The sequence below is a fragment of the Microcaecilia unicolor genome, chromosome 5, assembly GCF_901765095.1.
Source record: "Microcaecilia unicolor chromosome 5, aMicUni1.1, whole genome shotgun sequence".
Classification (NCBI taxonomy): Eukaryota; Metazoa; Chordata; class Amphibia; order Gymnophiona; family Siphonopidae; genus Microcaecilia; species Microcaecilia unicolor.
The window spans coordinates 178,145,786-178,173,681 of NC_044035.1; the positions used below are offsets into that span (position 1 = coordinate 178,145,786).

At 44.3% G+C, this 27,896-nt stretch overlaps 1 protein-coding gene across 2 annotated transcripts in view; it reads left to right on the plus strand.

The window, feature by feature from the left end:
- The window catches only part of AARS1 (alanyl-tRNA synthetase 1), a 91,274-nt gene that overhangs the window by 12,897 nt on the left and 50,481 nt on the right, over positions 1-27,896 (plus strand). For both annotated transcript variants that reach the window (XM_030203615.1, XM_030203614.1), the window contains exons 6-10: positions 5,439-5,583; positions 25,644-25,789; positions 26,083-26,191; positions 27,384-27,534; positions 27,686-27,810. In XM_030203615.1, coding sequence (XP_030059475.1) covers positions 5,439-5,583; positions 25,644-25,789; positions 26,083-26,191; positions 27,384-27,534; positions 27,686-27,810 — 676 coding nt within the window. The remainder of the gene's footprint in view (positions 1-5,438; positions 5,584-25,643; positions 25,790-26,082; positions 26,192-27,383; positions 27,535-27,685; positions 27,811-27,896) is intronic.

The window sequence follows — 27,896 nt, forward strand, 5'->3', positions numbered from 1 at the left end:
CTATCTTCGACTATCTCTGGATGCCGGCATTGTGTGGCTGTTAACATGTGAGAACAACTATTAGTAGATCTTAGATGTTAACAGCCATGCGGTGCCGGCAACAGGGCCAGTTGGAGACAGGTGGAGCAGCGACCATGGAAAGAAAAGCTCCCATTGGTGTGTAAGAGCTTTAACAGCATGTGACAGGTAAGAAAGGGGAGTGATGCTGAAGTTGGAAAAAGGTGAGGTGGGAAGCTGACAAAGGGGCAGGTAGGAGCTGTAGCTTGGAGATGGGGCTAGGAGCTGATGTGAGAATGAGGGACTGATGTTGACAGCTGGTGGGGGTGGCAGAAGGGTTCCAGTGCTGGCTGCAGGTGGCAGAAATTAGCTGACGCTGGGCCTGGGAGAAGGGTCTGATGCTGAGGTAGGGAGATCGGAGCTCAGTGCTAGCACAGGGACTGGGAATAGGAGTGGGAGAAGGGATCTAATGCTGGGCCTGGGAGATGGGAGCTTGGAGGTGATGCTGTGGACTGAGGTAGGAGGAGGACATACTATGGGGGGGGGGGGGGGGGGGGAGAGAAAAGCAAAGATGTGTAGGGGAAGATTAGGATGGAGGGGCAAGGAGATGGATTTTGGGGGTTAAAGTGGAGGAAACATAGGGTAAATCTTGAAGACAGATTATTTTATGGTGGAACGACTCAACTTAGTTCTTTTCTGGACTCCCTGGGTTCTGTATAGTCCCCCACCACTTAGGGTTTTGTAGACCTCAATCATATCTCCCCTCATCCATCTCTTTTCCAAGCTGAAGAGCCCTAACCTCCTCTTTATCATTTTAGTCGCTCTTCTTTGAACCTTTTCTAATTTTGCTTTATTTTTTTGAGATATGGCAACCTGAAATGAATGCAGTACTCAAGGTGAGGTCACACCATGGAGCCGATACAGAGGCATTATAGTATTCATGGTCTTACCATCCCTTTCCTGAAAATTTCTAGCCTCATGTTTGCTTTTCTGATGGCCACTGCACACTGAGCAGAAGATTTCAGCATATTATCTACGACACCTAGATCTGTTTCTTGGATGCTGATCCCCAAGGTGGAACCTAGCATCGGGTAACTATGATTTGGATTATTATTCCCAACAGGAATCACTTTGCATTTCTCCACATTAACTTTCATCTGCCATTTGGATGCCCAAGGCCTTCCTGCAATTTTTCACAGTCCACATGCATTTTAACAGCCTTGAATAGTTCTGTGTCATCTGCAAATTTAAGCACCTCACTCGTCGTCCCAATTTCCATATCATTTATAAATATGTTAAATAGCACCGGTCCCAGTACTGATCCCTGCGGCACTCCACTTTTCACCCTCCTTCATTGAGAGAAATGATCATTTAACCTTACCCTCTGTTTTCTGTCTAGTAACCAATTCCTAATCCACACCAGAACATTGCCTCCTATGCCATCACTCTTTAATTTTTCTCGGGAGTCTTTCATGAGGAACTTTGTCAAAAGCTTTCTGAAAATCTAGATACACTACATCAACCGGCTCACCTTTATCCACAGGTTTATTCATGCCTTCAAAGAAATGAAGCAGATTGGTGAGGCAAGACTTCCCTTGGCTGAACCTATGCTGACTCCATCCCATTAAGCCATATTTATTCATGTGTTCAATAATTTTATTCATTATAATAGTTTCCACTATTTTACCTAGCACTGAAGTCAGGCTTTTACCGGTCTGTAATCTCCCGAATCACCCCTAGAACCCTTTTAAAAAATTGGCGTTACATAAGCCACCCTCCAATCTTCAGGTACTATGGATGATTTAATGACAGTTACATATTACTAATAGCAGATTAGCAGTTTCATGTTTTGAGTTCTTTTGATTACCCTTGGATGTATGCCATCCAGTCTAGGTGATTTACTACTCTTTCATTTGTCAATTTGGCTTAATATATCTTCCAGGTTTACCAAGATTTCTTTCAGTTACTTTGCATCATCACCCTTGAAAACATTTCCGGTGCAGGTAGATCTCTTACTTCTTCTGTAAAGACCGAAGCAAAGAATTAATTCAGTTTCTCCGCTATGACCTTGTTCTCTTTGAACACCCCTTTTGCTCCTTCGTGATCTAACAGTCCCATGGATTCCCTCGCTGGCTTTCTGCTTCTGATGTACCTGAAAAAGTTCTTACTGTGTGTTTTAACCTCTGCGGCAAGTTTCTTTTCATATTCTCTTTTAGCCTTCTTTATCACTGCTTTGCATCTGACTTGTAATTGCTTATGTTGCTTCTTATTTTCTTCATTTGGGTCCTTTTTCATTCTTTGATGGACAGTCTTTTGGCTGTAATGGCCTCTCTCACTTCATCTTTTAACCATGCAGGCTGTTGTTTTCTCTTCCTTCCAACTTTGTAGATAAGTGGAATGCATCTGGTCTGTGCTTCCTTATCTACATCTGTCTCTGACTTTGATTGTTCCCTTTCATTTTTTTTCCATTTCTCTTTCTAGCTTTTCTAAACACACATAGGTAGATTTCACCTCTCATTCTCCCTCTCTACGTTCTGTAATTGGCAGTATCCTTAGCTTTCCTTCTTCCACTCGCTCCTCCCCAGTCCACCCATTCCCTCCTTTTTTGTCTCATTTCTTCCCTGGTCTTCTGTTCTCCCTTTATCTTTCATTCAATCCCTGGAACGCCATTTCCATGCCTCTGTACCCAACTCACTCCCCAGCCCTCATAGGCTTTCCTCTTCTTGTGCTTCACCAGCTCTGGCTTCTTTTCTGTCACTCATCCGCACTCCCTGGCCTCCAGACCTTTTTTTTCTGTCTCTTATTGCCTAATTAGCTTTCCATACCCTCTTTCATCTCCTCTCCAGCTTCTTTATTTCCACTTTTTATCATCTTTTTACAAACCTGTCCCTTTTCTTTCTCTTATCACTTCCAAACTAACGGAAGGGTTAGTGACCAAACAACTCACAAACTATCTAAATAAATTCTCAATACTCCACGACTCCCAGTCAGGATTTCGGTCTAACCACAGCACTGAAACAGTACTAGTTACTCTCATGACCAAATTCAAACAAATGATTGCATCTGGAAAGAACATACTACTTTTACAATTTGACATGTCAAGTGCTTTTGACATGGTTGATCATGGAATACTACATATCCTTGAGTACCTCGGAATTGGAGGTAACGTTCTCAATTGGTTCAAGAGATTCCTAACCACATGATCATACCAAGTGACATCTAATTCGATTACTTCAGCCACATGGATACCTGAATGCGGAGTCCCACAAGGATCCCCCCTCTCGCCGACTTTATTCAACCTAATGATGATACCCTTAGCCAAACTATTATCAAACCAAAACCTCAACCCATACATATACGCAGACGACGTAACGATCTATATCCCATTTAAACAAGATCTAAAGGAAATTTCCCATGACATCAACCAAAGTCTCCAGGTCATGCATTCATGGGCAGATGCATTTCGGCTGAAACTTAATGCAGAAAAAACCCAATGCCTAATATTCATCTCTCAACATAACAAGAACAAATTCACTGCCATTAACACACCAAATCTGAACCTTCCAATTTCGGACACCCTAAAAATTCTTGGAGTCACCATCGATCGACACCTAACACTCTAGAGCCATGCGAAAAACACAACCAAGAAGATGTTCCATTCAATGTAGAAATTAAAAAGAGTAAGACCTTTCTTCCCAAGGACTGTCTTCCGTAATCTGGTACAATCAATGGTGCTCAGTCATCTAGATTACTGCAATGCACTCTATGCCGGCTGTAAAGAGCAAATAATCAAGAAACTTCAGACAGCCCAGAACACTGCAGCTAGATTCGTATTCGGTAAAACTATGAAAGTGCAAAACCCTTACGAGAAAAACTACACTGGCTCCCACTTAAAGAACGCATCACGTTCAAAATATGCTCCTTAGTCCACAAAATCATTCACGGAGATGCACCAGCCTACATGTCAGACCTGATAGATTTACCACCCAGGAATGCTAAAAGATCATTCCGCACATTCCTTAACCTGCACTTCCCTAACTGCAAAGGTCTAAAATACAAACTAATGCACGCATCAAACTTTACCTACTTGAGCACACAGTTATGGAACACATTGCCGCGAAACTTAAAAACGATTTACGAACTAACGAACTTCCGCAAACTGCTGAAGACCCATCTCTTTAACATGGCATACCACAAAGATCAACCAATGTGAACACACACAACTCTATCATTACCATGTTGCCCAAGATCCTTCTGTAACACTAAATGTCTATTTTCTGTTATATTTCCACTATTCAAAATGTATTGTAAGCCACATTGAGCCTGCAAAGAGGTGGGAAAATGTGGGATACAAATGCAATTAATAAATAGTGCCTTATCTCAGATACTCCAGATCACCATCAAACTCACCCTTACACGTACTCCCATCTAGTTGCCTTGCCTTTACTGCTACACTGTATCTACAAAGTACCCACTCGCATCTTCCCTGTCCCTATTCAGCCACAAAGTTCCTTCAGTCCTCTTGATTCTCACTTCTCCCTTATCCCCAAATGCCCACCTAATCTGAATCCTGAATGTCACTTTTTCAGGGGCAGGTGGCCTGTTCCACTCCTAAGATTTCTTTCCTCTAGTAAGACCACCTCCAGGGTCATACTTTCTCATTTATCCTAGGCTCAATCCAGCTCTCTAAACCTGCCCCGTGTTTTACCCCAATTATCAGAGTTGCCAGAAGGAATAAACATACTGGGGAAGGAGGTATTCCAAGGCCATCTCCTTCTCTGCAGCCAGCAATGGCAGTGATTGTGGCCACAGGGAAAGGAGCTGGACCCCTCACTTCTAGGCCAGGCTACCAGCAGCAATTGTGCCCACAGGGGAGGGAGCAAAATGCTGCATTTCCTGCTCAGACTGGTTGCTGTAGTGATCACAGTGGAGGCCTAGGAAGGTTCAGGATGCTGGTAGAACATTTCCAGTTTGGGCTGGCAGCAATAGCGATCACTGAGGGTGAGAGGAAACAGAATTTAGGGATCTGTTACAGAGATTTCAAAGACATGACTCCATGGTTTGCATGTTTCCCAGCTTGCTGTCTGTCAAATTTTGGGGGATGCACTTCCCAGGTCTTGGTTACATACTAGTGTGTCCAGAGCCACTTTCCTAAGAAGATATGAAAATTGTCTCTTAATTGAGTCTCCAATAAAAGTTTTTGGGTGACTTCTTGGTACTACTGTGTTCTTGGCAAACACCTAACTGAAAAATTATTATTTCTATTTCCGTGAAAACAAATTTAAAATATACATAATAAGTCATTAGACATTTTACTACTAGGTCTACAAAGTGATCTGAGTGAGGCTGTGGGAGAACTTGGAACATTTGAATTGAGAGTATTGGAATCTCATCAGTAACCTCTTCTTTTTTTATGGTGACTTTTTTTTATTTTCACATAGAGAAGTGGATGGCAGCCTGAAACCCCTCCCCAAGAAGAGCATTGACACTGGTATGGGATTGGAGAGGCTTGTTTCTGTGCTGCAGAACAAGATGTCCAACTATGACACTGACCTTTTTGTACCTTACTTTGAAGCCATTCAGAAGGTATGGATCAATTGTACTGTGAACCAAGGGGGCTGAAGTTAGAAACTGGGGTTTTTTTTTGGTTACTGAGAGTGCATCCATTCTGTTCAGACCTTTGTATTGTATACAGCATAAGGAGAACTCATGAAATGTTTCAGCAATGGTAACTATGATGTCTACATAATAACATAGTAAATGACGACAGATAAAGACCCACACAGTCCATCAAGTCTGCCCAAGAAGGAACTAGAACCGCACAGCAATGTTGCAAACTGGCAACATTTTACTTGCTATCCCTGTCTGGAAGAGAGACCTTTGAGTGGCATGTACATGATTTGCTGTATATTTCAGAGCAAGCCTCTTTAATTTACTATTTAATTCACTAGTATGTGAACTATTTCTGTGATTTAACCCCAACACTGTATAGGGCAGCTATGTTTGTTTCCTATACTTCTGTGTCTGTGGCACTTAGGCATGTCACAAAGGGGGCTATAACTAGCTTTGAAGCAGTGATCTGTAAGACAAATAGTGGTTTGACTCTCACAAGATATCCATAAGTAATTATCACACTTATTCCCCCAGGCCCAATAGCCTTTCCTCATATGTTGGCAACAAATACTAACACCCAGGATTTGTAAAATATAGTAGTTTATTTATTTATGTTAGCTACTAAATACTAACAACAATACAGGTCCCTAAAAATGGTTCAGTTGTAATTCCTATTTCCAGTGTCCATGTTATAGATAAGCACTAAGAAAAAAAAAAAAACCCAAGGTCACATGATACCAGTTGGCTTTGTTCACACTTATAAGAAAAATAAAAACATTTTATCCCAAATAGTAGAAGAATTATAAATGCTTTACAATCTTGTGTGGAACATGACCACGGCTTCCATGAACAAGGGTACTTCAAGAAGATTTATTACATAAGTACATAAGTACATAAGTAGTGCCATACTGGGAAAGACCAAAGGTCCATCTAGCCCAGCATCCTGTCACCGACAGTGGCCAATCCAGGTCAAGGGCACCTGGCACGCTCCCCAAACGTAAAAACATTCCAGACAAGTTATACCTAAAAATGAGGAATTTTTCCAGTCCATTTAATAGCGGTCTATGGACTTGTCCTTTAGGAATCTATCTAACCCCTTTTTAAACTCCGTCAAGCTAACCGCCCGTACCACGTTCTCCGGCAATGAATTCCAGAGTCTAATTACACGTTGGGTGAAGAAAAATTTTCTCCGATTCGTTTTAAATTTACCACACTGTAGCTTCAACTCATGCCCTCTAGTCCTAGTATTTTTGGATAGCGTGAACAGTCGCTTCACATCCACCCGATCCATTCCACTCATTATTTTATACACTTCTATCATATCTCCCCTCAGCCGTCTCTTCTCCAAGCTGAAAAGCCCTAGCCTTCTCAGCCTCTCTTCATAGGAAAGTCGTCCCATCCCCACTATCATTTTCGTCGCCCTTCGCTGTACCTTTTCCAATTCTACTATATCTTTTTGAGATACGGAGACCAGTACTGAACACAATACTCCAGGTGCGGTCGCACCATGGAGCGATACAACGGCATTATAACATCCGCACACCTGGACTCCATACCCCTCCTAATAACACCCAACATTCTATTCGCTTTCCTAGCCGCAGCAGCACACTGAGCAGAAGGTTTCAGCGTATCATCGACGACGACACCCAGATCCATTTCTTGATCCGTAACTCCTAACGCGGAACCTTGCAAGACGTAGCTATAATTCGGGTTCCTCTTACCCACATGCATCACTTTGCACTTGTCAACATTGAACTTCATCTGCCACTTGCACGCCCATTCTCCCAGTCTCGCAAGGTCCTCCTGTAATCGTTCACATTCCTCCTGCGACTTGACGACCCTGAATAATTTTGTGTCATCGGCGAATTTAATTACCTCACTAGTTATTCCCATCTCTAGGTCATTTATAAATACATTAAAAAGCAACGGACCCAGCACAGACCCCTGCGGGACCCCACTAACTACCCTCCTCCACTGAGAATACTGGCCACGCAATCCTACTCTCTGCTTCCTATCTTTCAACCAGTTCTTAATCCATAATAATACCCTACCTCCGATTCCATGACTCTGCAATTTCTTCAGGAGTCTTTCGTGCGGCACTTTGTCAAACGCCTTCTGAAAATCCAGATATACAATATCAACCGGCTCCCCATTGTCCACATGTTTGCTTACCCCCTCAAAAAAATGCATTAGATTGGTGAGGCAAGACTTCCCTTCACTAAATCCGTGCTGACTTTGTCTCATCAGTCCATGTTTTTGTATATGCTCTGCAATTTTATTCTTAATAATAGCCTCCACCATCTTGCCCGGCACCGACGTCAGACTCACCGGTCTATAATTTCCCGGATTTCCTCTGGAACCTTTCTTAAAAATCGGAGTAACATTGGCTACCCTCCAGTCTTCCGGTATTACACTCGATTTTAGGGACAGATTGCATATTTCTAACAGTAGCTCCGCAAGTTCATTTTTTAGTTCTATTAATACTCTGGGATGAATATCATCAGGTCCCGGTGATTTACTACTCTTCAGCTTGCTGAACTGACCCATTACATCCTCCAAGGTTACAGAGAATTTGTTTAGTTTCTCCGACTCCCCCGCTTCAAATATTCTTTCCGGCACCGGTGTCCCCCCCAAATCCTCCTCGGTGAAGACCGAAGCAAAGAATTCATTTAATTTCTCCGCTACGGCTTTGTCCTCCTTGATCGCCCCTTCAACACCATTTTCGTCCAGCGGCCCAACCGACTCTTTGGCCGGTTTCCTGCTTTTAATGTATCTAAAAAAGTTTTTACTATGTATTTTTGCTTCCAACGCTAATTTCTTCTCAAAGTCCTTTTTTGCCCTCCTTATCTCCGCTTTGCATTTGGCTTGGCATTCCTTATGATCTATCCTGTTACTTTCAGTTGGTTCTCTTCTCCACTTTCTGAAGGATTGTTTTTTGGCTCTAATGATTTCCTTTATCTTACTGTTTAGCCACGCCGGCTGACGTTTAGTCTTTTTTCCCTTTTTTCTAATACGTGGAATATATTTGTCCTGAACCTCCAGGATGGTGTTTTTAAACAGCATCCACGCCTGATGCAAGTTTTTTACTCTGCGAGCTGCTCCTTTCAGTCTTTTTTTCACCATTTTTCTCATTTTGTCGTAATCACCTTTTCTATAGTTAAACGCTAGCGTACTTGATTTCCTAGTTTCACTTCCTTCAATGCCAATATCAAAACCGATCATATTATGATCACTGTTATCAAGCGGCCCTCGTATCGTTACCCCCTGCACTAGATCATGAGCACCACTAAGGACTAAGTCTAGTATTTTTCCTTCTCTTGTCGGCTCCTGAACTAGCTGTTCCATGAAGCTGTCCTTGATTTCATCAAGAAATCTTATGTCCCTTGCGTGTACAGATGTTACATTAACCCAGTCTATATGCGGGTAATTGAAATCCCCCATTATTATTGTGTTGCCCAGTTTGTTTGCGTCCCTGATTTCCTTTAACATTTCCGCATCCGTCTGTTCGTCCTGGCCAGGCGGACGGTAGTACACTCCTATCACTATCCTTTTCCCCTTTGCACATGGAATTTCAATCCACAGTGATTCCAAGGAGTGTTTTGCTTCCTGCAGAATTTTCAATCTATTTGATTCAAGGCTCTCGTTAATATACAATGCTACCCCTCCACCAATCCGATTCACCCTATCACTACGATATAATTTGTACCCCGGTATGACAGTGTCCCACTGGTTATCCTCCTTCCACCAGGTCTCAGAGATGCCTATTATATCTAATTTTTCATTTAGTGCAATATATTCTAACTCCCCCATCTTATTTCTTAGGCTCCTGGCATTCGCATATAGACATTTCAAACTATGTTTGTTGTTCCTAAGTACATCATGCTTAGTACTTGACAGTATTAATTGGCAATCTTTTGTCTGATTTTTATTGTTATTTAAAGATACCCGATCTACTACAATCTCTTTTGCAACCTCACTATCAGGATACTCTATCTTCCCTGTTATGGTGATATCTTTGAAAGATACCTTATCCCGAACCATGCTCTTTTGAGCGACTGTCGGCCTTCCCCCCATTTCTAGTTTAAAAGCTGCTCTATCTCCTTCTTAAACGCCGATGCCAGCAGCCTGGTCCCACTCTGGTTAAGATGGAGCCCATCCTTTCGGAATAGGCTCCCCCTTCCCCAGAATGTTGCCCAGTTCCTAACAAATCTAAAGCCCTCCTCCCTGCACCATCGTCTCATCCACGCATTGAGACTCTGGAGCTCTGCCTGTCTCTTGGGCCCTGGAGGATCTGGATTTCAGCTTTCTACAAGAACTCGACATAGGACCTGTGTTTTGGCCTGCATCAGTAAGCTAAAAACAATTACATATTGCATACAAAATCAAAATGAGAAAAAAAATAGGGATACGAATAAAACAGTAAACAAACTATCTATTACACAACAATTTAAACAATAAAAGCAATGTACGTTTAAAACATCTGTTCATAAACAGAAATAAATACTGTCACCCATTGTTAATATATTTTTGACTACCAGATGTTTTATATGTACATTGCTTTTATTGTTTAATTATTTAAATTTTTGTGTAATAGTTTGTTTCCTGTTTTATTCGTATTCTTATTTTTTTTTCTCATTTTGATTTTGTATGTGATATGTAATTGTTTTTAGACTCCTGATGAAGGCCTCCTGGCCGAAACACAGGTCCTGTGTCGAGTCCTTGTTCAATAAATCTTCTTGAAGTACCCTTGTTTCTGGAAGCTGTGGTCATGTTCCCTTTCACTGATCTTCTTGCTCCACAAAGTGGGATCTTTGAATTCTCCACCTAGGTGGATTTCTGTTGGATCTTACAATCTTGTGCAGCAGGTGGCTTCTGCGATGCCTCATAAAACAATCTTGTTCTTCTAGCTCAATCTGACCAGAGGTAATGCACTAAAAAGGGGTCCAGAGGGTGAGCAAGCAAGAGTAAAGCAAGAGATTTTCTCTGACAAGGAAAAATTAGTTCTTACCTGATAATTTTCCTAGGGTCCCTTTTACTAAGCCGCGCAAGTGTCTACGCGCGCCAAAATGGAGTTACCGCCCGGCTACTGCGTGGCTCTTTTGATAATTTCATTTTTGGTGCAAGTCTGAAAAATAATTTTTATTTTCAGTCACGCTGCAAGTGGCATTTGAGGCACGTAGGTCATTACCGCTTGGTTACCGCATGAATCTTTACCTCTAGGTCAATGGCTAGCAGTAAGGTTGCAGACCCAAAATGGATGCGCATCAGTTTTGATTTTGACGCACGTCCATTTTTTGGCAAAAATGTTAAAAAGGCCTTTTTTACAGGCGCACCTTAGTAAAAGGACCCCTTAGTCCCAAAGGATCAGTCTATCTGCTAGCAAGTGTAGATAGAGAACACTAATGAACTGTACAGTATAGCTCAGCAATTATTTGATAGCTAAGCAGTGGAAAGAGTGACATAGCCAGAAAACTTCAGTCTCTCTATAGTGGTTCCCAAACCTGGTCCTGGAGGCACCCCAGCCAGTCAGGTTTTTAGGACATCCACAGTGAATATTCATGAGAGAGATTTGCAAACCCTGCCTCCACTGCATGCAGATCTGTCTCATGAATATTCATTATGGATGGCCTGAAAACCTGACTGGATGGGGTGCCTCCAGGACCAGGTTTGGGAAACATTTTCTAAAGTAACCTAAACAAGAATTGAATTGAAAGAGGAAAAGATGTGCCTTAGAATAAAAAAAAATATATATCAGCATAATGGATAGGTTGTCTAAAGCTCTAGAAGGTACTTTTCCATGTGATCCTAAATGGTGCCTCCTGGGGTGGGGGAACCAGAGGGGAAAAAGATGGCAACAGAGATTCAAGAGAATGGGGTTAGCCGCCGCAAAAACCACTATTGCAATGCATTGGAAAAAGTCCGCTGGGCCAACTGAGAAATTTAGAACTATTATAGAGTTGGAAAAATTGACTGATAAGCGTAAGGGGAGATATAATTCAGAGGCACCTGAATGGATTCATCTAACAGATATTGAGGGGTTTAGGGGGGTTTGGGCTGTTGGAGGAATCAGTTGTTGAGGGGTTAGTGGGGGGTGGGGGAGGGGAAGGGGGAAGGGTGGGGGGAATAGGGGGGATAAAAGGGTTATACGCATAATGTTAAAATAAAAATTAAATTGTTGCATTGTCATGTGCTGGAGCCAATGGCTCGTTGTTATGTTTGAGATGTTATTTCAATAAAAATTCAAAGTAAAAATAAAAAAAAATATATATATATCAGCTTTGTACGTACAAAATGTGCTGAAGGGTGGGTTCTGGACTGATCCTTTGGGACTAAAAGAAAATTATCAGGTAAGAACTAATTTTTCCCATCAGTCCAGGCTAATGGGATGAAAAAAGCAATCCTTAAGTAGGGAGGAAATGTGATGACCCCACAGAAAGTACTTTAGCTCCAAAAGAAGCATCTGATCTGGCTTCCACGTGTAAATGATAATGCTTGACAAAAACATGAGAAGACAACCACGTAGTAGATCTACACATTTCTTCCAACGAGAGAGCACGTGATTCTGCAAAAGAAATAGACAAAGCTCTTGTGGAATGAGCTTTAATCTCCAAAGGAGAAGCTTTGCCTGACAGCAAATAAGCCAAAGAAACAGCCTCTTTCAATCATCGAGTCACAGTTGCCATTGAGGCAGACACACCTTTGTGTGGGCCTGAAAAGAAAGTAAAAGGATGATCAGAGTGTCTAAAATCATTGGTAAAAGCAAGGTAAGACATGAGAACTTTTCTTAATCTTCAATAGATGGAAAGAAGAGCAGTCTGAGCTATAATCATCTCTGGAAAAAGAAGGGAGGAAAACAGTCAGATTTAGATGAAAGGAGGAAACAACCTTCAGCAAAAAAGAACCATCTGAATAGAAACTTGCGTCTCCATAAAACAGAGAAAGGGATACCTGCAAGAGAGAGCCTGAAGCTCAGAAACTCATCTCACAGAAGATAGATCAAGAAAAAATGATTTTAAAGTCAGATCTTTGATGGAGGCCTTCTGAAGAGGTTCAAACTGGGCCTTCTGAAGAACTTTGAGAACCAGAGTAAGATTCCATTCTGGACAGACTTTCTAAAGTGGAGGACATTAATGATTAACTCCCTTCAGAAAATGGACTATATCTGGATGTGCTTCAATAGAAGCCACCCGAATAGTGCCTCTATAACATGCCAAGGCTGTGATTTGAACTTTGAGGGAATTAAGAGCTAGCCCTTTTTTTGAAACCATTCTGAAGGATTGCTAAAATCTGAGGCAAAGAAGCTCGCAAAGGAGAGATTTTCCTATCTTTAGACCAGCTTTCTAAGGTTCTAGCATAAGAATCAGAAGTGGACCGCTTACGAGCCTGAAGCAAAGTCATAATAACTTCTGAGTAGCCTTGCTTCTTTAGTCACATCTTCTCAATAGCCAGGCCGTAAGACCAAAGTGGGAAGGACCTTCTATGAGAACCATATGCTGAGGAAGAGATTTTGGAAGCGCGTCCTGAAGTTGTACGAGGTCCGCATACCAAGGATGTCTTGTCTAGTCCGGTGGCACGAGAATGATCAGGACCTGATGAAGAGCAAGGTGGTGTAGCATCCTGCCTTTCATGGACCATGAGGGGAAAGACGTAGAGAATCATCGTCATTGGCCAAGGTTGTACCAACACATCTATGCCTAGTGATTCTCATTTCCTTCTGTCAACTGTAGAAGCTGTGGATTTGCATGGTGAGTCAGGGTGCCATAGAATCCAGAATCGGAACACCCCAGTGAAACATAATGAGGCAGAATGCTGCTTCCAAGAGCTGTCATTCCCTTGGATCCAAAGATACTCTGCTGAGTATTCAGAGCACCTGCTATATAGGTCGCTGAGAGCATGGGTATGTTCATCTCCACCCACTGAAAGAAAAGGTATGCTTCTCTGGTGAGAGAGGCTCTTGATTTCCCCTCCCCGTCTGTTGATATAAAAAAAAACCCTGTAAAATCTGGCTTCTCTGAAACAGGTTTAGCTGCTCAGGATTGAGGTCTAGTTTGTCTTTGGGAAGTCATTGGACTTTAGTGTCCACTAAATCCTTCTTTCCCAAATCAGCACCAAAGAGAAGTTTGCCCCTGAAAGGCAATCTAGTCAGATGAGATTTGGACACTAAATCAACTGCCAAATTCTCAACCAAAGCCACCTTACAGAAACTGTCAGGGACATACATTTTGCCGACCCTCTTAAGTATGTCATATAAAGCATCTGCAAAGTAAGACATCCCTGCATCTAAAGAAGGTAAAAAGTCTGGAGGGAGAGTCCAAGGTAAACAATTGCTGAGCCCAAGATAAATATGCTCTAGCAACAAATGAGCTACAAACTACAGCCTGAGAGTTTAAAGCTGCTACTTGGAAAGCAATCATAAACATCTTTAAGAGCAGTTCCACCCTCCACAGGAATAGTGGTCTGTTTAGTGACTGCTGTAATAAGGACATCCACTTTTGGCAAGGCGAATTGATCTAGGTCAGCTGGCAAAAGAGGGTAAAGCTTAGCCATAGCTCTTGCCACTAAGACTAGCATCAGGAGTATCCCATTGAGTTACTTTGAGCTCCTGCATAGCCTCATGAATATGAAGATTTAGAGGGACTTTTAGTACCAGACATTATAGATGGAGCTGAGGACACAGCCTGAGCTAGAGAAGTAATGTTTAAACATCCATTGTTTTTGAGATTAATAAGGGGAGCTTCCCTTTTAGAAATAATCTAGCCACTGTAGGATCATCTCCTCCCTCTGCACCAGGCATATGTAGCTTAGGCAAATCATTAATAAGTGAATTCTTTGAAGCTATGGACAGTCTTTCCTTAGAACCATGAGGAATGAGGAGAAGGCAAAATCTCCTCCAATTCCTTAAGCACACAAAATTTTCTTTTTTTAGACAGATTTTCCTCATACAGAGGCTGAGAGGAAGGAGTGATTGACATTGATTTATTTAAAACATTTACAACCCGCACATAGGCCGACTTTTTAACAAAAAAACCTGATGCAGAAGGAGGACAAATTCAGGAGAAAACGACATCAGGCTACCTCTTGAACCACAGGAACAGGTTCCTGAACTGCCTGAATGAGCGGCGACTCAGAACCCAAGTTGGCCGTGACTGTATCGCAATTTGCAGAAGCCACAGTTGAGCCCGCCAAACCTGCATCAGCAGAAAAAGCATCCTGCACTGAAGGAGATGCGACAGAAGTACCCAAAGGTGGTGGAACTTGCAAGTCTGGCAGTTTAATGCAAATAGTACACAAAACCAAAAGCAACAGCCAACTGCCATAATGGGAGCAGTCTTTTAAAAGTTTGGCCATGTTAGGAAAAGGTACTCACAGTTTACACAGAGTCTCTGCCAGTCCACTTACTTCAAAGGCACTGCTATCCCCAAAAGCTTCCTTTAACCGATGCTAATTCTCAAAAAGAAATGCCAGGGATCAGTGGGGTTTTTTTTTCTTCAGAGGCAGGAAAAAATTAATCCAGGGAAGATCCGAGGCACAGAAAGTGGTAATGGGGAGCAGAGAGGGACCTAGGACCAGAGAGGGACCTAGGACCACTAGGTTTACACCTGAGGCACAGCACAATCTCAACCCCAACTCAACTGAGCCTGACAACAGGACAGGAAACTACAGATTAGAAGTTAGTGCTGTATAGGGAATGTCTATCTGCCTGCTGGAGATAGAGAATTCTGGCTTTTCTCTGAGCTATACTGTACAGTTCCTTATAAGACACAGCTCATTAGTGTTCTTTATCTTCACCTGCTGATGGATGGGCATAACCCATTAGTCTGGACTGAGCCTTTGACATGATGGAAGAGAGTTTTAAACAAATTTCTGTAAAAGAGAGGGAGTGTGTGTCTTCCATATCTGACCAGCCATATGTTTGACCCATTGCTGTTTGCATGGACTCCATAAACAATCTGTTTACCTTTGCCTCATAGGCTGCAGCAGTGAATCCACACAGAGAGAAATCCATCTTGGCTGGATGTTTTGTTTCTGTGCTGCATATGGGAATACTGGGGCCACATATACCCCACAGATCCCCACTGAAGTTAAGAGCAACTGGAGGATTTGGTCACTTCCTTGACAGTTGTCTTAGGGGAAAAAAGTGGGGGGGAGAGAGAATTTTCGTATGGGGAAAGAAGAATTGCGTATTTCCTCATCAACCCTCCAGACCGGTCAAGACGCTTGGGTTATGCTCGCCTACCAGCAGAGGGAGACTGAGAACACAAAACTTGAAACTATGTACTTATAACCTGTGCCTAGCCATCTATAGCCAGTATTTTCTCAGTCTCAGCAGAGGGTAGACAGGCAGCCTGTGCAGCTTGCCCGATCTGGATAGGTTTTTGAGTTAATTTTCAGAGTTTCTGTGCTATTTCTGGTGGATCCCTGTGCCTGGAAGACTTTGGTGTGCTAGGGGTTGCGGGTCCGCTGGGGCCCGTCATTGTCCCCTTTGGGGTGTCACACCCGGGTGGCCGGGTCCCTCCCCCGGTCTGGCTCTCCGTTTGGGCAGCTTTGTGCCTCGGCTGCAGTTTGTATACTGCAGCCTTGAGTGCCGAATGGTGTTAGCAGCAGCAAGGCTCAAATTAAAGGCTGCAGTAAAGTTTGATTGAAAAAAAAAAAAAAAAGTCAGGCCCAAGCTGGTGAGAGCTATTGGAGCTGCACTCCGGAGCTTCGGAGCTGTTCAGCTGTGAGGAAGGCGCTGACTTTTCCTGCTCGGGTGAGTTTCTTGGTTTTTACAATCGGGGCACTTGTTTGGCGGTCAGCTGGGCTTGCAATAATGTCGGGGAAACCGCTGAGGTGCCGGTCATGTGCGCGTCGGGGCGTCGACGCGGTGGGGAGCGTTTGCCGGTTTTGTGGGGAGCCGAAGCCTCAATCCTCCGTCCCGCCGGTGTTGGCGGCGGAGGTTCCCGCGGCTAGCGTCTCGGAGGTTACGGCGCCTTTGAATAGCGGCCCTGCGGCGGTTCCGATTTTGGCGGGAACCGCCACCATTTTGGATTCGGCGCTACACGGGCCTGAGAGAGTCGGAGGACTGCCGGGCAGCCAATTTCCAGCGCTTTCGGGGGGTGATGCCTCAGGTAGGATCGGTTTTCCCCCGGATTTCATTTGGAGTTTATATCAGGCTTGGCAGGCAGGGCCGTCCCGAGCGGAGCCCCTTAGCCTTGGAACGGGGGGGGCTGGCGCGAAGAGACCACGTGTAGAGTGGTCTGAGGATTTTGAGGGTTTTTCCCCTCCGGATTCGGAGGGTGACTTTAGCCTCCTAGAAGAGGAGGAGGGGTCGTTGGCTGGATATGATAAGGAGCTTGCGCTGCCTGGGGAGGATCCCTCGGTGGTGCGCATTTTTCAGCGAGATGAATTGTCGGATCTCATTGATCAGGTGGCTGCGACCCTCAAATTTGATCCGGCGGCAGCTCCGTTAGAGGCCGGAAAGCAGGATCCGTTGGTTAAGGGGATCAGACGGGTGTCTTGTTCTTTCCCTATGAATGCGGATCTGAGGGAAATGATTACTCAGGAGTGGCAGGCGCCGGAGGCGCCGTGTAAGGTGGCTCGGGCCATGACTAAGCTTTATCCCCTGCCGCAGGAAGATAGAGATTCGCTCAAGCCTCCGACCGTGGATGCCGTGGTTACGGCAGTGACTAAGGCCACGGCGATTCCGGTGGACGGGGGGGCTGCGTTGCGAGACCCTCAGGACAGAAAATTGGAAACTTTCCTGAAGCGCAGTTTTGATTTGTCGGCCCTGGCGTTACAGGCGTCGGTCTGTGGAGGTCTGGTGGCGCGGGCTTGTTTCCGCTGGGCGGAACGGCTCTTAGATAGCCCGCCAGGGGACAGAGGCTCTTTGACTCAAGATCTGGCTAAGTTGGAGTTGGGCTCCTCCTTTTTGGCGGATGCACTGTATGATTTGTTGCGGGCCTCGGCGAAGAACATGTCTCTAGCGGTGGCAGCTCGTCGGGCCCTGTGGTTGCGAGGCTGGATGGCGGATGCTGCGTCCAAGGCCAAGCTGTGTTCGCTCCCGTTTAAAGGCTCTTTGCTGTTTGGTGAAGAATTGGATAAGTTGGTAAGAGGTCTTACTGATGCTAAGGTTCCTCGGCTTCCGGAACTTCGCCCTAAGGCTTCTAGAGGATCCGCGGGTCGCGGTCGTTTTCAGGAAGCAAAGCGGTATCGGCCGGGTAGGTATTCTGGTGGGACTAGGGGTCGTTTCTTTCAGAGAACTCAGTCCTTTCGCGGTGGCCGTCGTGGAGGGCGAGGTTCCTCTTTGGGAGCGTCCGGTGCGTCCCGTCCTTCTCAATGATGGTTTGGAGGCCCAGTCTCTGGTTCACGTGGGGGCTCGCTTACGCTTGTTTTACCAGAGGTGGGTCCAGATCACGTCAGACCAGTGGGTCCTGCAGATAATCCGAGACGGGTACGCGCTGGAATTCGACAGGCCTCTGTCCGACTTCTTCCTAATGTCTCCCTGTCATTCAAGGCGAGAGCGGTCCGCGTTACTCTGTCACTTCTGATAGCTTTAGGGGCTGTAGTCCCTGTTCCTCCAGCGGAGAGAGGAAAGGGATGTTATTCCATATACTTCGTGGTACCCAAAAAAGAGGACGCTTTTCGTCCCATTTTGGATCTCAAGAAGGTCAATGCAGCCCTAAAGGTTCCTTCCTTTCGGATGGAGACGTTACGCTCAGTCATTGTAGCGGTTCAGGAAGGGGAATTTCTGACTTCTCTAGATCTGACGGAAGCTTACTTGCACATTCCCATCCTGGAGGCGCATCAGCGTTTTCTTCGCTTTGTGGTGCTAGGGAGACATTTTCAGTTTTGCGCGCTTCCCTTTGGACAGGCCACCGCTCCTCGCACCTTCTCCAAGGTGATGGTCGTGGTGGCAGCAGCTCTTCGCTTGCAGGGCATTTTGGTGCACCTGTACCTAGACGACTGGTTGATTCGGGCCAAATCAAAGGCGGAGAGCGAGGAGGTCACCGGTCGGGTGGTGTCCTTTTTGCAATCTCTGGGCTGGGTTGTCAATCTGGCCAAGAGTCACCTAGTGCCGTCGCAGTCTCTCGAGTATCTGGGAGTCCGGTTCGACACGAAGAGAGGCCGGGTGTTCTTGACTCCCTCTCGCATGTCCAAGCTGCAGGCTCAGATCCGTCTTTTCTGAGTCCAGAGGGCGCCGTCGGTGCGGGAGTATCTTCAAGTGTTGGGTCTGATGGCCGCATCGATAGAGGTAGTTCCTTGGGCCAGAGCGCATATGAGGCAGCTGCAGGGTGCTTTGTTGTCTCGTTGGTCCCCTCAGCTTCAGGATCTGGAGGAGAGGCTCGCTCTGTCGGAGGTTGTTTGTCGCAGTCTCAGCTGGTGGCTCCATTCTCCGAACCTAGTGAAGGGCATGCCGTTGGCCGCTCCTCAGTGGGTGGTGATGACCACGGATGCGAGTCTGTCAGGCTGGGGGGCGCATTGTCTGGGACAGGTGGCCCAGGGACGTTGGACAGTGGAGGAGGCGTGTTGGTCCATCAATCGTCTGGAGACGCGTGCAATTCGGTTGGCTCTTCGGTCATTTCACTGTCTGTTAGTCGGCAAGGCTGTCAGGGTTCTGTCCGACAATGCCACAGCCGTGGCATATGTGAATCGACAGGGAGGAACGAAGAGTCCAGGGTTAGCACTAGAGGCGGCAGAGTTGCTGGTGTGGGCAGAGGCACATCTGCAGAGTCTCTCGGCGGGACACGTGGCAGGGGTGGACAACGTGAGCGCGGATTATCTAAGCAGGCACACGTTGGATCCCGGAGAGTGGGCTCTCCACCCCTCCGTGTTCGAGCGGATAGTGGTTCAGTGGGATCGGCCGGTGTTGGATCTCATGGCGTCGTCCGCCAATGCGCAGGTCTCTCGGTTTTTCAGTCGTCGAAGAGATCCTCGAGCCGAGGGCATCGACGCGTTGGTCCTTCCGTGGCCGACTCAGCAGTTGCTCTACGTGTTCCCGCCGTGGCCGCTGGTAGGCCGAGTGGTTCAGCGGATCGGTCGTCACGCGGGATTAGTAGTCCTGATAGCGCTCAATTGGCCCCGGCGTCCGTGGTACGGAGATCTGATGCAGTTGCTGGTGCAGGATCCGATTCCCCTGGGGCCTCGGGTGAGATTGGTGCAGGGGCCGATCGAGATGGCCGACCCCTCTCCATTCTTGCTTACGGCCTGGCTCTTGAAAGGCACCGTTTAAGACATAAGGGTTTCTCGGCCAGGGTGATTGCTACGATGTTGCAGTCTCGTAAGAGGTCTACTTCCTTGGCATATGTGCGGGTGTGGCGCATTTTCGAGAATTGGTGTCAAGAGCGGGGCTATGCGCGTGTCAGCGGTTGAGGTGTTGGATTTTCTTCAGGATGGTTTGGACAGAGGGCTTTCGCTCTCCTCTCTGAAGGTGCAGGTTGCAGCCTTGTCTTGTTTTAAAGGTAAGGTTCGGGGAGTATCCTTGGCGGCTTCTCCGGACGTGGGGCGGTTCTTGAAGGCAGTGAAGTTGCTCCGGCCGCCTTGCCGCCCGGTGGTTCCGCCTTGGGATTTAAATTTGGTCTTGGAGGCTCTGGTGGCGCCCCCGTTTGAACCTTTGCCTTCCATTACGTGTAAGGATCTTACTTTAAAGACAGTCTTTTTGGTGGCTGTTTCTTCGGCACGTAGGATTTCGGAACTTCAGGCTTTGTCTTGCAGAGCGCCTTTCCTGTCTTTTGCCAAAGAAAAGGTGACTTTACGCACGGTTCCTTCCTTTGTTCCTAAGGTGGTGTCTTCTTTTCATGTCAATCAGGTGATTTCGTTGCCAGTGTTGGGTGATCGTGCCGGGGATTCCGCGCAGCGTCGTTTAGCTAAGTTGGATGTGCGGCGCGTGTTGCGGTCCTATTTGAGCAGAACACAAGATTTTAGATCCTCGGACAGGTTGTTTGTTTTGTTTGGAGGTCCCAAGAGAGGAGAAGCTGCCTCCAAGGCCACTCTGGCTAGATGGTTGAAGGAGACTATTGCTTCGGCTTATTTGTTGAAGCGTCGGCCGGTGCCCTCTTTACTTAAGGCACATTCTACGCGGGGAGTAGCAGCTTCATGGGCGGAAAGTAGTTTTATTCCGCCGCAAGAGATTTGCAGGGCTGCGGCATGGTCCTCTATTCATTCCTTTGTGAAGCATTACAGACTTGATGTTCAGGCGAAAGAAGATGCTCGGTTTGGAGCGGCTGTGTTGTCTTCTGCTTTACGAGGGTCCCGCCCTTAGTTGGGATACTGCTTTGGTACGTCCCAAGCGTCTTGACCGGTCTGGAGGGTTGATGAGGAAGGTGAAATTAGGCCTTACCTGCTAATTTTCTTTCCTCTAGACCCTCCAGACCGGTCAAGAGCCCGCCCGTTCTTTTCGCAGAAGGATTCAGCCGTCCGTTCTTTTCGCAGGAGTATTCCTCAGCCGTGTCTTTGTATAGCAGTATTTTGAGCCGTGTATATGGATAGCAGTATTTTGAGCCGTGTTCTGCTAGGACTATTCCTTTAAGGTTTTGTGTGGTCAGAGAGAATTCTTTGACTCTAAGACATTACAGAGCGGGACGCTGTGACGTCTCGTCTGTTTTCAGCACACTGTTGGTACTTGTCCTTGGGTTTTCCAGGTACAGGGGTTTCTAGTTTCAGAGTTGTGTTTTTATTCTCTGCTTTGCTAAGTGTATACTGGCTATAGATGGCTAGGCACAGGTTATAAGTACATAGTTTCAAGTTTTGTGTTCTCAGTCTCCCTCTGCTGGTAGGCGAGCATAACCCAAGCGTCTTGACCGGTCTGGAGGGTCTAGAGGAAAGAAAATTAGCAGGTAAGGCCTAATTTCACCTTAACTCTGCTGCTGCTATGTTAGCCTGAGTTATGTGATCCATTTTGTATTCTTGTTGTGATGTTCTACTAAGTTTTGAATGGATGCTTGATATGTGATGTGAGGACAAGGCCCAAGATTCCTTCTCCTGTCTCCACACAAAAATTACCTTAGTATTCTCAATTAGTCTTTCAACTAATGCTATTAGGGATTACATCTATGCAACTAGTATATATCGCCAGCATGTGCTAAGAACCCCATTTCTGTAGCCTTTAATTAAATTTATATGAGGCTTGCTGCACAATATCATGGGACATCAATGTGGCTCTTATCCAACTCATTACCTGACCTAGAAACTTGTAGTTTTGTTGGTGGCCACTTCAGCCCACTGTCAGGGAACACCAGGCTCTAGTAACCTATCCACCTAATAATAGATTTAATCACCTTCCAAGCGCCTCCCTAAATTGCTGTTGGATTTTCACCTTAACCAGTCAATTGTTTTTCTGAATTTCTTCCATAGACCACATCTTCTTAAAAGAGAAAGGACCCCTTATTTTTTTGGATAATACCTTAAGCAGGGAAATGTCCAAAGAATATCCTCTAAGCTTTTTTGTACACAGGCAGCTTGATTTTAGAAACATGATGGCAGATAGGGGCCAAATGGCCCATCCAGTCTGTCCTTCCTCAGTAACCACCAATTCCTTCTTTTCCTAAGGAATCCCACGCGCCTGGTAGGGCTGTGCTACCATCCGTCGGGACAGAACAACCAGGGCATGTTAGGGCGATTGTGGTGATGTTTGTCTGTTTAAGGTCTACCTCCTTTATAGAGGTTTATAAGGCAGCAACTTGGAGTTCAAGCCACATGGTCATATCCTATTTTTGTTTAGGTATATCCTTGGAAGTTTAATAGATGTGAACTGTCTGTATGCTGTAACTTCTTGGCAGGGTAGAACCCAACACAATCTTATCCAGGGCCCCTTATATTTGATTGAGGTAGATTTTTATATTGTAAATTGAAGAGATTTCAAACCATAAAAGAGATTTTTGTTCTACAAAAATGTTCCTAACCTATTATTCTTGTTTTGGGGTTGTTTTTTTTCTATTTCTTGCTTTATTGAAGACAGCCTTTGCTAGGGAATACCAATTATGTGACTCGAGGAACCTACATGTGTTCAGAAGTAGCAATAATAGTTGTTCTCTAAAGATAACATTTCACCAGTGACACAAACTCTATCATCCTTTTTGGAGTTGTTTTGCCTCAGCCAGTGCTTCATTAGAACTGAGGGGAGCTGAAGGACATCACAGGATCTTGCATATCAAGAAAGGTCTTTTCCAGAAAGCTCTGGAATAGTCATTGGTTGTGATTGTGGTCATGTGAAACGTTTGTTTTGCTGCCTTCTGAGAACATCTGTTATAAGCAACGTTTGTGATTTGCCCAGGATATTGAGAAGCTTTTGTTTCCTACACCTTCCTATCCAGCCCTCACTAGGGCGCCTTCTTTCAGAGTTTCCATTTGTAAAAGTTTTCAGAGCTGTTTAACTGAGAAATTAATAGAAATACCGTATTCCCCTGGATTCTGTATAGGTTGCCCAAAGTTGGACATGCAATTTTGGCTGTGGGTCACAGATCTGCTTGCAAACTAATTAGCTAATTAGGCAATAAGTTATTTATTTATTTTATTTATTTATTTATTTACGTCAATTTATATACTGTATCTTATTGCTACTGCAAGACAGAACGGTTTACAATTTATAAAAAGAAGCAATACAATAAATACAAATTGGACAAACATTAGAACTCCAATCATTACAGGAAAGCACAGCAAACCCACAAACTAGCTACATAAGATGAAAAACAGTATAACTCATGATTAGTATACAGGAGAACACCGCAAATATAAAATTAAATACATAATATAATCTACACAGACAAATAATACAGTTTTGATTTAATATATATTACAGATGCCCATTTATAACCTTTCTTCCATTATTCTAAATTCTGTTCTACATACTCGATAAAGTAGAAGGTTTTCAAAAGTTTCCGAAAATGAAAGTAAGATTTCTCAAGTCTGATCTCTTTTGGAAGGCCATTCCAAAGAGAGGGAGACAAATAGAAAAAAGCCGAATTCCGTGTAGATTCCCATCTAGCCCTAGCGAGAGGAGGAATCACTAACCTGTTGTCTGTCATGGATCTAAGGGTTCGTGTGGCAGTGTAAGGAATAGTTAGGATTTAGTGTATAAAAAACCTTATGGGTCAAAACTAAGGCTTTAAACTTAACTCTTGCTTCAACCGGAAGCCAATGCAGTTGATGTAGTAAAGGTGTTACTCTGTCATCCCTCCGGGCCCTACAAATCATACGTGCTGCAGTATTCTGTATTCTTTGTAGTCGCTTCAAGCTAGCTTGAGTGATCCCTGAATATATGATATTACAATAGTCTAAGCGTGAGGTAATATAAGCAGATGTCAACGTTTTAAGGGAATCCTTACTAATTGAATTCCTAACTGACCGAAGTCTCCTAAGATGGAAAAAAGATTTTTTCACTAGGTCAGATATTTGTTCCTCAAAAGTCAGAGCAGAATCAATTATAACCCCAAGGTATCTAAAAGATTTCACTGTAGGGATGTTCTTGCCAAATAGCATAGGTACCACTGCTGGACATGTGCCCTGTCCTACTATCCAAGATGTTATAGTCTTATCTGGATTTAATACTAATTGATATGTTGTGAGCCAGTCTGCCACTTTATCCAGACAAATTTGTAGTGGTGTAAGATCCATATTAGATGGTTTAACATAATGTATAAGAAGGAAATCGTCCGCATAAGAATAAAAACTAATACCCATTGTTTGAATGAGAAGTGCCAAGGGACTGACATATAGATTAAACAGTAATGGGGACAGGACCGATCCCTGTGGAACCCCACATGGAAGATTGTATACTGTAGAGGACGATTGCTGCTGAACTACTTTAAATGAACGTTCGGTAAGAAAAGATATAAACCATTTCATAATTGTCCCTGAAAGACCAATCTCACCTAATCTGTCAAGAAGTAGTTTATGATTAATTATTGGTGTTAATCACTTAGCGGGCAGTAATTAAAGAGTTTCACACAGATTAGCCCTGCATCCTATTCTCCAACGTGTATGCCTAAATTTTATAATGTGTAACTCCCATTGGGTGTGTCAAAATGTTCCCTGAAATTAGAGGTAATATGTTAGAATACCTGCGTTTGTGTGCCTATAGGCCTTCAGTTGAGAACGAGCATTTAAACCAGGTGTAAATGCTCATACCCAGGTTAGGCACAAAATGTGCGCTAAGCTAATGTTCTGTAAAAGTCTTTCCATGCAGAGCACTCTTTACAGAATATTATCTTGGCATGGATCATCCTGGCACCTAACTTTGGGTGTCATTTATTGAATTTCCTCCATAATGTTAGTGTTTATCAGTAACATTAGGACAGGGGTGGGCAACCTCAGTCTTCGAGGGCTGCAACCTAGTCGGCTTTTCAGAATTTCCCAATGAATATGCATAAAGTCTGTTTGCATGTACTGCCTCCATTATATGCAAATAGATCTCTTGAATATTCATTGCAGAAATCCTAAAAACGCGACTAGGTTGCAGCCCTCGAGGACCGAGGTTTTCCACCCCTGCCTAATGGTGAACGGATGTGCCTTTTCCAAAATACAGTAATCACAAGCAATTTCTCTTCCTATCAGTGCTGAGGCAGTGTGGCAGTGTCTGCTCTGTACATTGGAAAGAGATGTTTGTAGATTGAAAACAGCCATTTGTAGCTACACATTAATTTTGGGGTGAAATGCGTTCTGTATTGTGAATGAATGTGGAATTTTGCACATCAGTGCCAGATCATTTTACTGACACACAAGTAAACTTTCATTTGTTTTTCTAATTAACCTTTGTAGTAAATGTAAGTATGTTTTGAAAAGTTGATGAAATATTTTAAAACCTTGACACCTCCCCCCCCCCCCCCCCCCCCCACTTGGTTTTGTAAAGCTTCCTGAGATTTTACTTGGATATTTTTTATATAGACTGAATTGAGGCAGACCAGAACTGGTACTGATCAGAGAGCATGCTCTTTGTGTTATTGCCAGTCTGGTTTACCTATTTAACTTAGAGAAGTGATGAATGTCTCCTGGGAGACAAGACTAGAAGAGAATGAAGAATTTCCACTTGCAGATAGTAATATGTTTTTCTGTCACTATAGGGTACTGGTGCCAGACCTTACCTAGGTAAGGTGGGTGCTGAGGATGCAGATGGCATAGACATGGCTTATAGAGTACTGGCTGACCATGCCCGAACCATTACTATAGCACTTGCTGATGGAGGGAGACCTGACAACACTGGCAGAGGGTAAGGGCAAATGTGGAATACCTAATACAGATGTCTGTAACGGGGAGAGGAGCACAAGAGATACAAGCAAACATCTAAAATAAGATGGACTGTTGTTCCACTTAGGATAAGGAGTTGTAGCACATGAGCTGTATTAAAAGAAGTGCTGTCAGGTGGGTTAAGGTTTCTACACAGCACCCTTTGCTGTTCCCTTACTGAAATCCAACAAAACCTTAGACAGTTCATCTCAATCCTGATCTCAGGTACTGTCTGTTATTCCCATTTCCCTAACGCTAATCTTTTTCTTTCTTAAGCTATGTTCTAAGGAGGATTCTCCGACGAGCAGTCCGATATGCTCATGAAAAGCTAAATGCCTCCAAAGGTTTCTTTGCTACCCTGGTGGATGTGGTAGTTCAGTCACTGGTATGTGGGTTAACTTGTACTTTCTTCTTCCGCTCTTAATCTTTTCTTCCCCGGTTTTCGATGAAAGTGTGAGCAGAGTTTGAAACATGGGTTATTTGATCACACTGTGTCTTCCTCATGTTGCTGAAAGTACAGAAGAGCCATCTCTGCTTGAAACTGACTATAGAAAGTAATTGTGTTTTGCTTTGTATGTTCAAATTATTTGTAAAGCACCCTGGGTACTCCTTTGTGTGAAAGGGCAGTCTAGAAACTTAAAATCAGAAGCTAGATTGAGAGAGACCATTACTGACGGACACCCCACTAGTAAAGTTTGAAGTAGTAGGAGAGGATTCTTGAGCTAGATCTGTCTGACTCAGTCTTTCTGTACTTGTGAAAAGTAATGAGAATGAAAATGAGCAGTCAGTAAGTAAATGTTCTCTTATTGCTCAGGTAAGAGAGCTGTTCTTGTATCTCTGTCATAGTGCCCTGATTTGGAGACAGATGGCTTAAAGTTCAGATTTTGAGATTTTCATAAAAAATAGTGTGGCATTGTGACAAAACAGTGGGGTTTTAAGCCTATAAAACTGTAATATTTCTTGAAGTGTATTTCTCTAGTTTGACCAGCAGATGGTGCATGTTTACGTTTAGTGCTGTTACCGAGAAATGATTGCTCCCTCTTTAGTTAAAAGAAAAACAAAAGGAGTGGGGAAATAGACCAGGCTAACCAGGAACAAACAAGGAGACTTCAAATGATGGTAGACAGTTTATTGGTGAAGACTTGACACAGCACCATGTTTCGGCAATAAGCCTGCTTCAGGAGTCTTTATATAAAATATGTAAAACATCAAATGTTCAATAAACGTTGATACAAGTAGATGAGGAAGTATGGTTTTTAAAAAGACCTTTATCAAAAAATCCTTGAAATCTGCGTGAAGTTGATGGGAAGAGGGTGCTAGTGTAGAGCACAAGTGGCAGGTGCAGGCAGACCTATGCTGTGCTGGGGATAGACCCTCTAAGTGGCCGCAGGGGTAGCCCAGGTGGGTGGCTAGGCATTTTGTGACAGACATTAATAGTGAAATCCTCTCTTCTGTCCCCTGCATAAGTAGAAAAAAAAATAGTCAGCCATGTCTGTGGCTTGGTTTGTTACAGAAATGCACACATTGCAGATTCAGTGTTTAAACTTTCCTGATGACATTTGCTCCTGCCTTTCCAGGGTGACGCATTCCCTGAGCTGAAGAAGGACCCAGATATGGTAAAAGACATCATCAATGAAGAGGAAACACAGTTCCTGAAAACACTTAGCAGAGGACGCCGCATCCTGGACAGGAAGATTCAGAGTTTGGGTGACTGTAAAACAATTCCAGGTGTGTGCGTTCTGTTCTGATAGTTTGCATCTGTTAAAGTACTGTCCTTCATTTTTGACTTTAGACCCTACTGGAATAGCAGGGGGCACTGACTAATCTGGATGTTGTTGGCATGGATTTTGAGGATAAATTATTCCTCTTCCGCCTTCAGGCGACACAGCTTGGCTACTATATGATACTTATGGCTTTCCTGTGGACCTCACTGGACTCATCGCAGAAGAGCGAGGCCTCAGAGTGGATATGCAGAGCTTTGAGGAAGAGAGGAAAGCTGCCCAGGTACTGTCCAATCAGAAATAGGTATTAGGTGGAGTATCTGAAATACCTCCCTTACCCTGTCATGATCTGGCTGATAGAGACACATT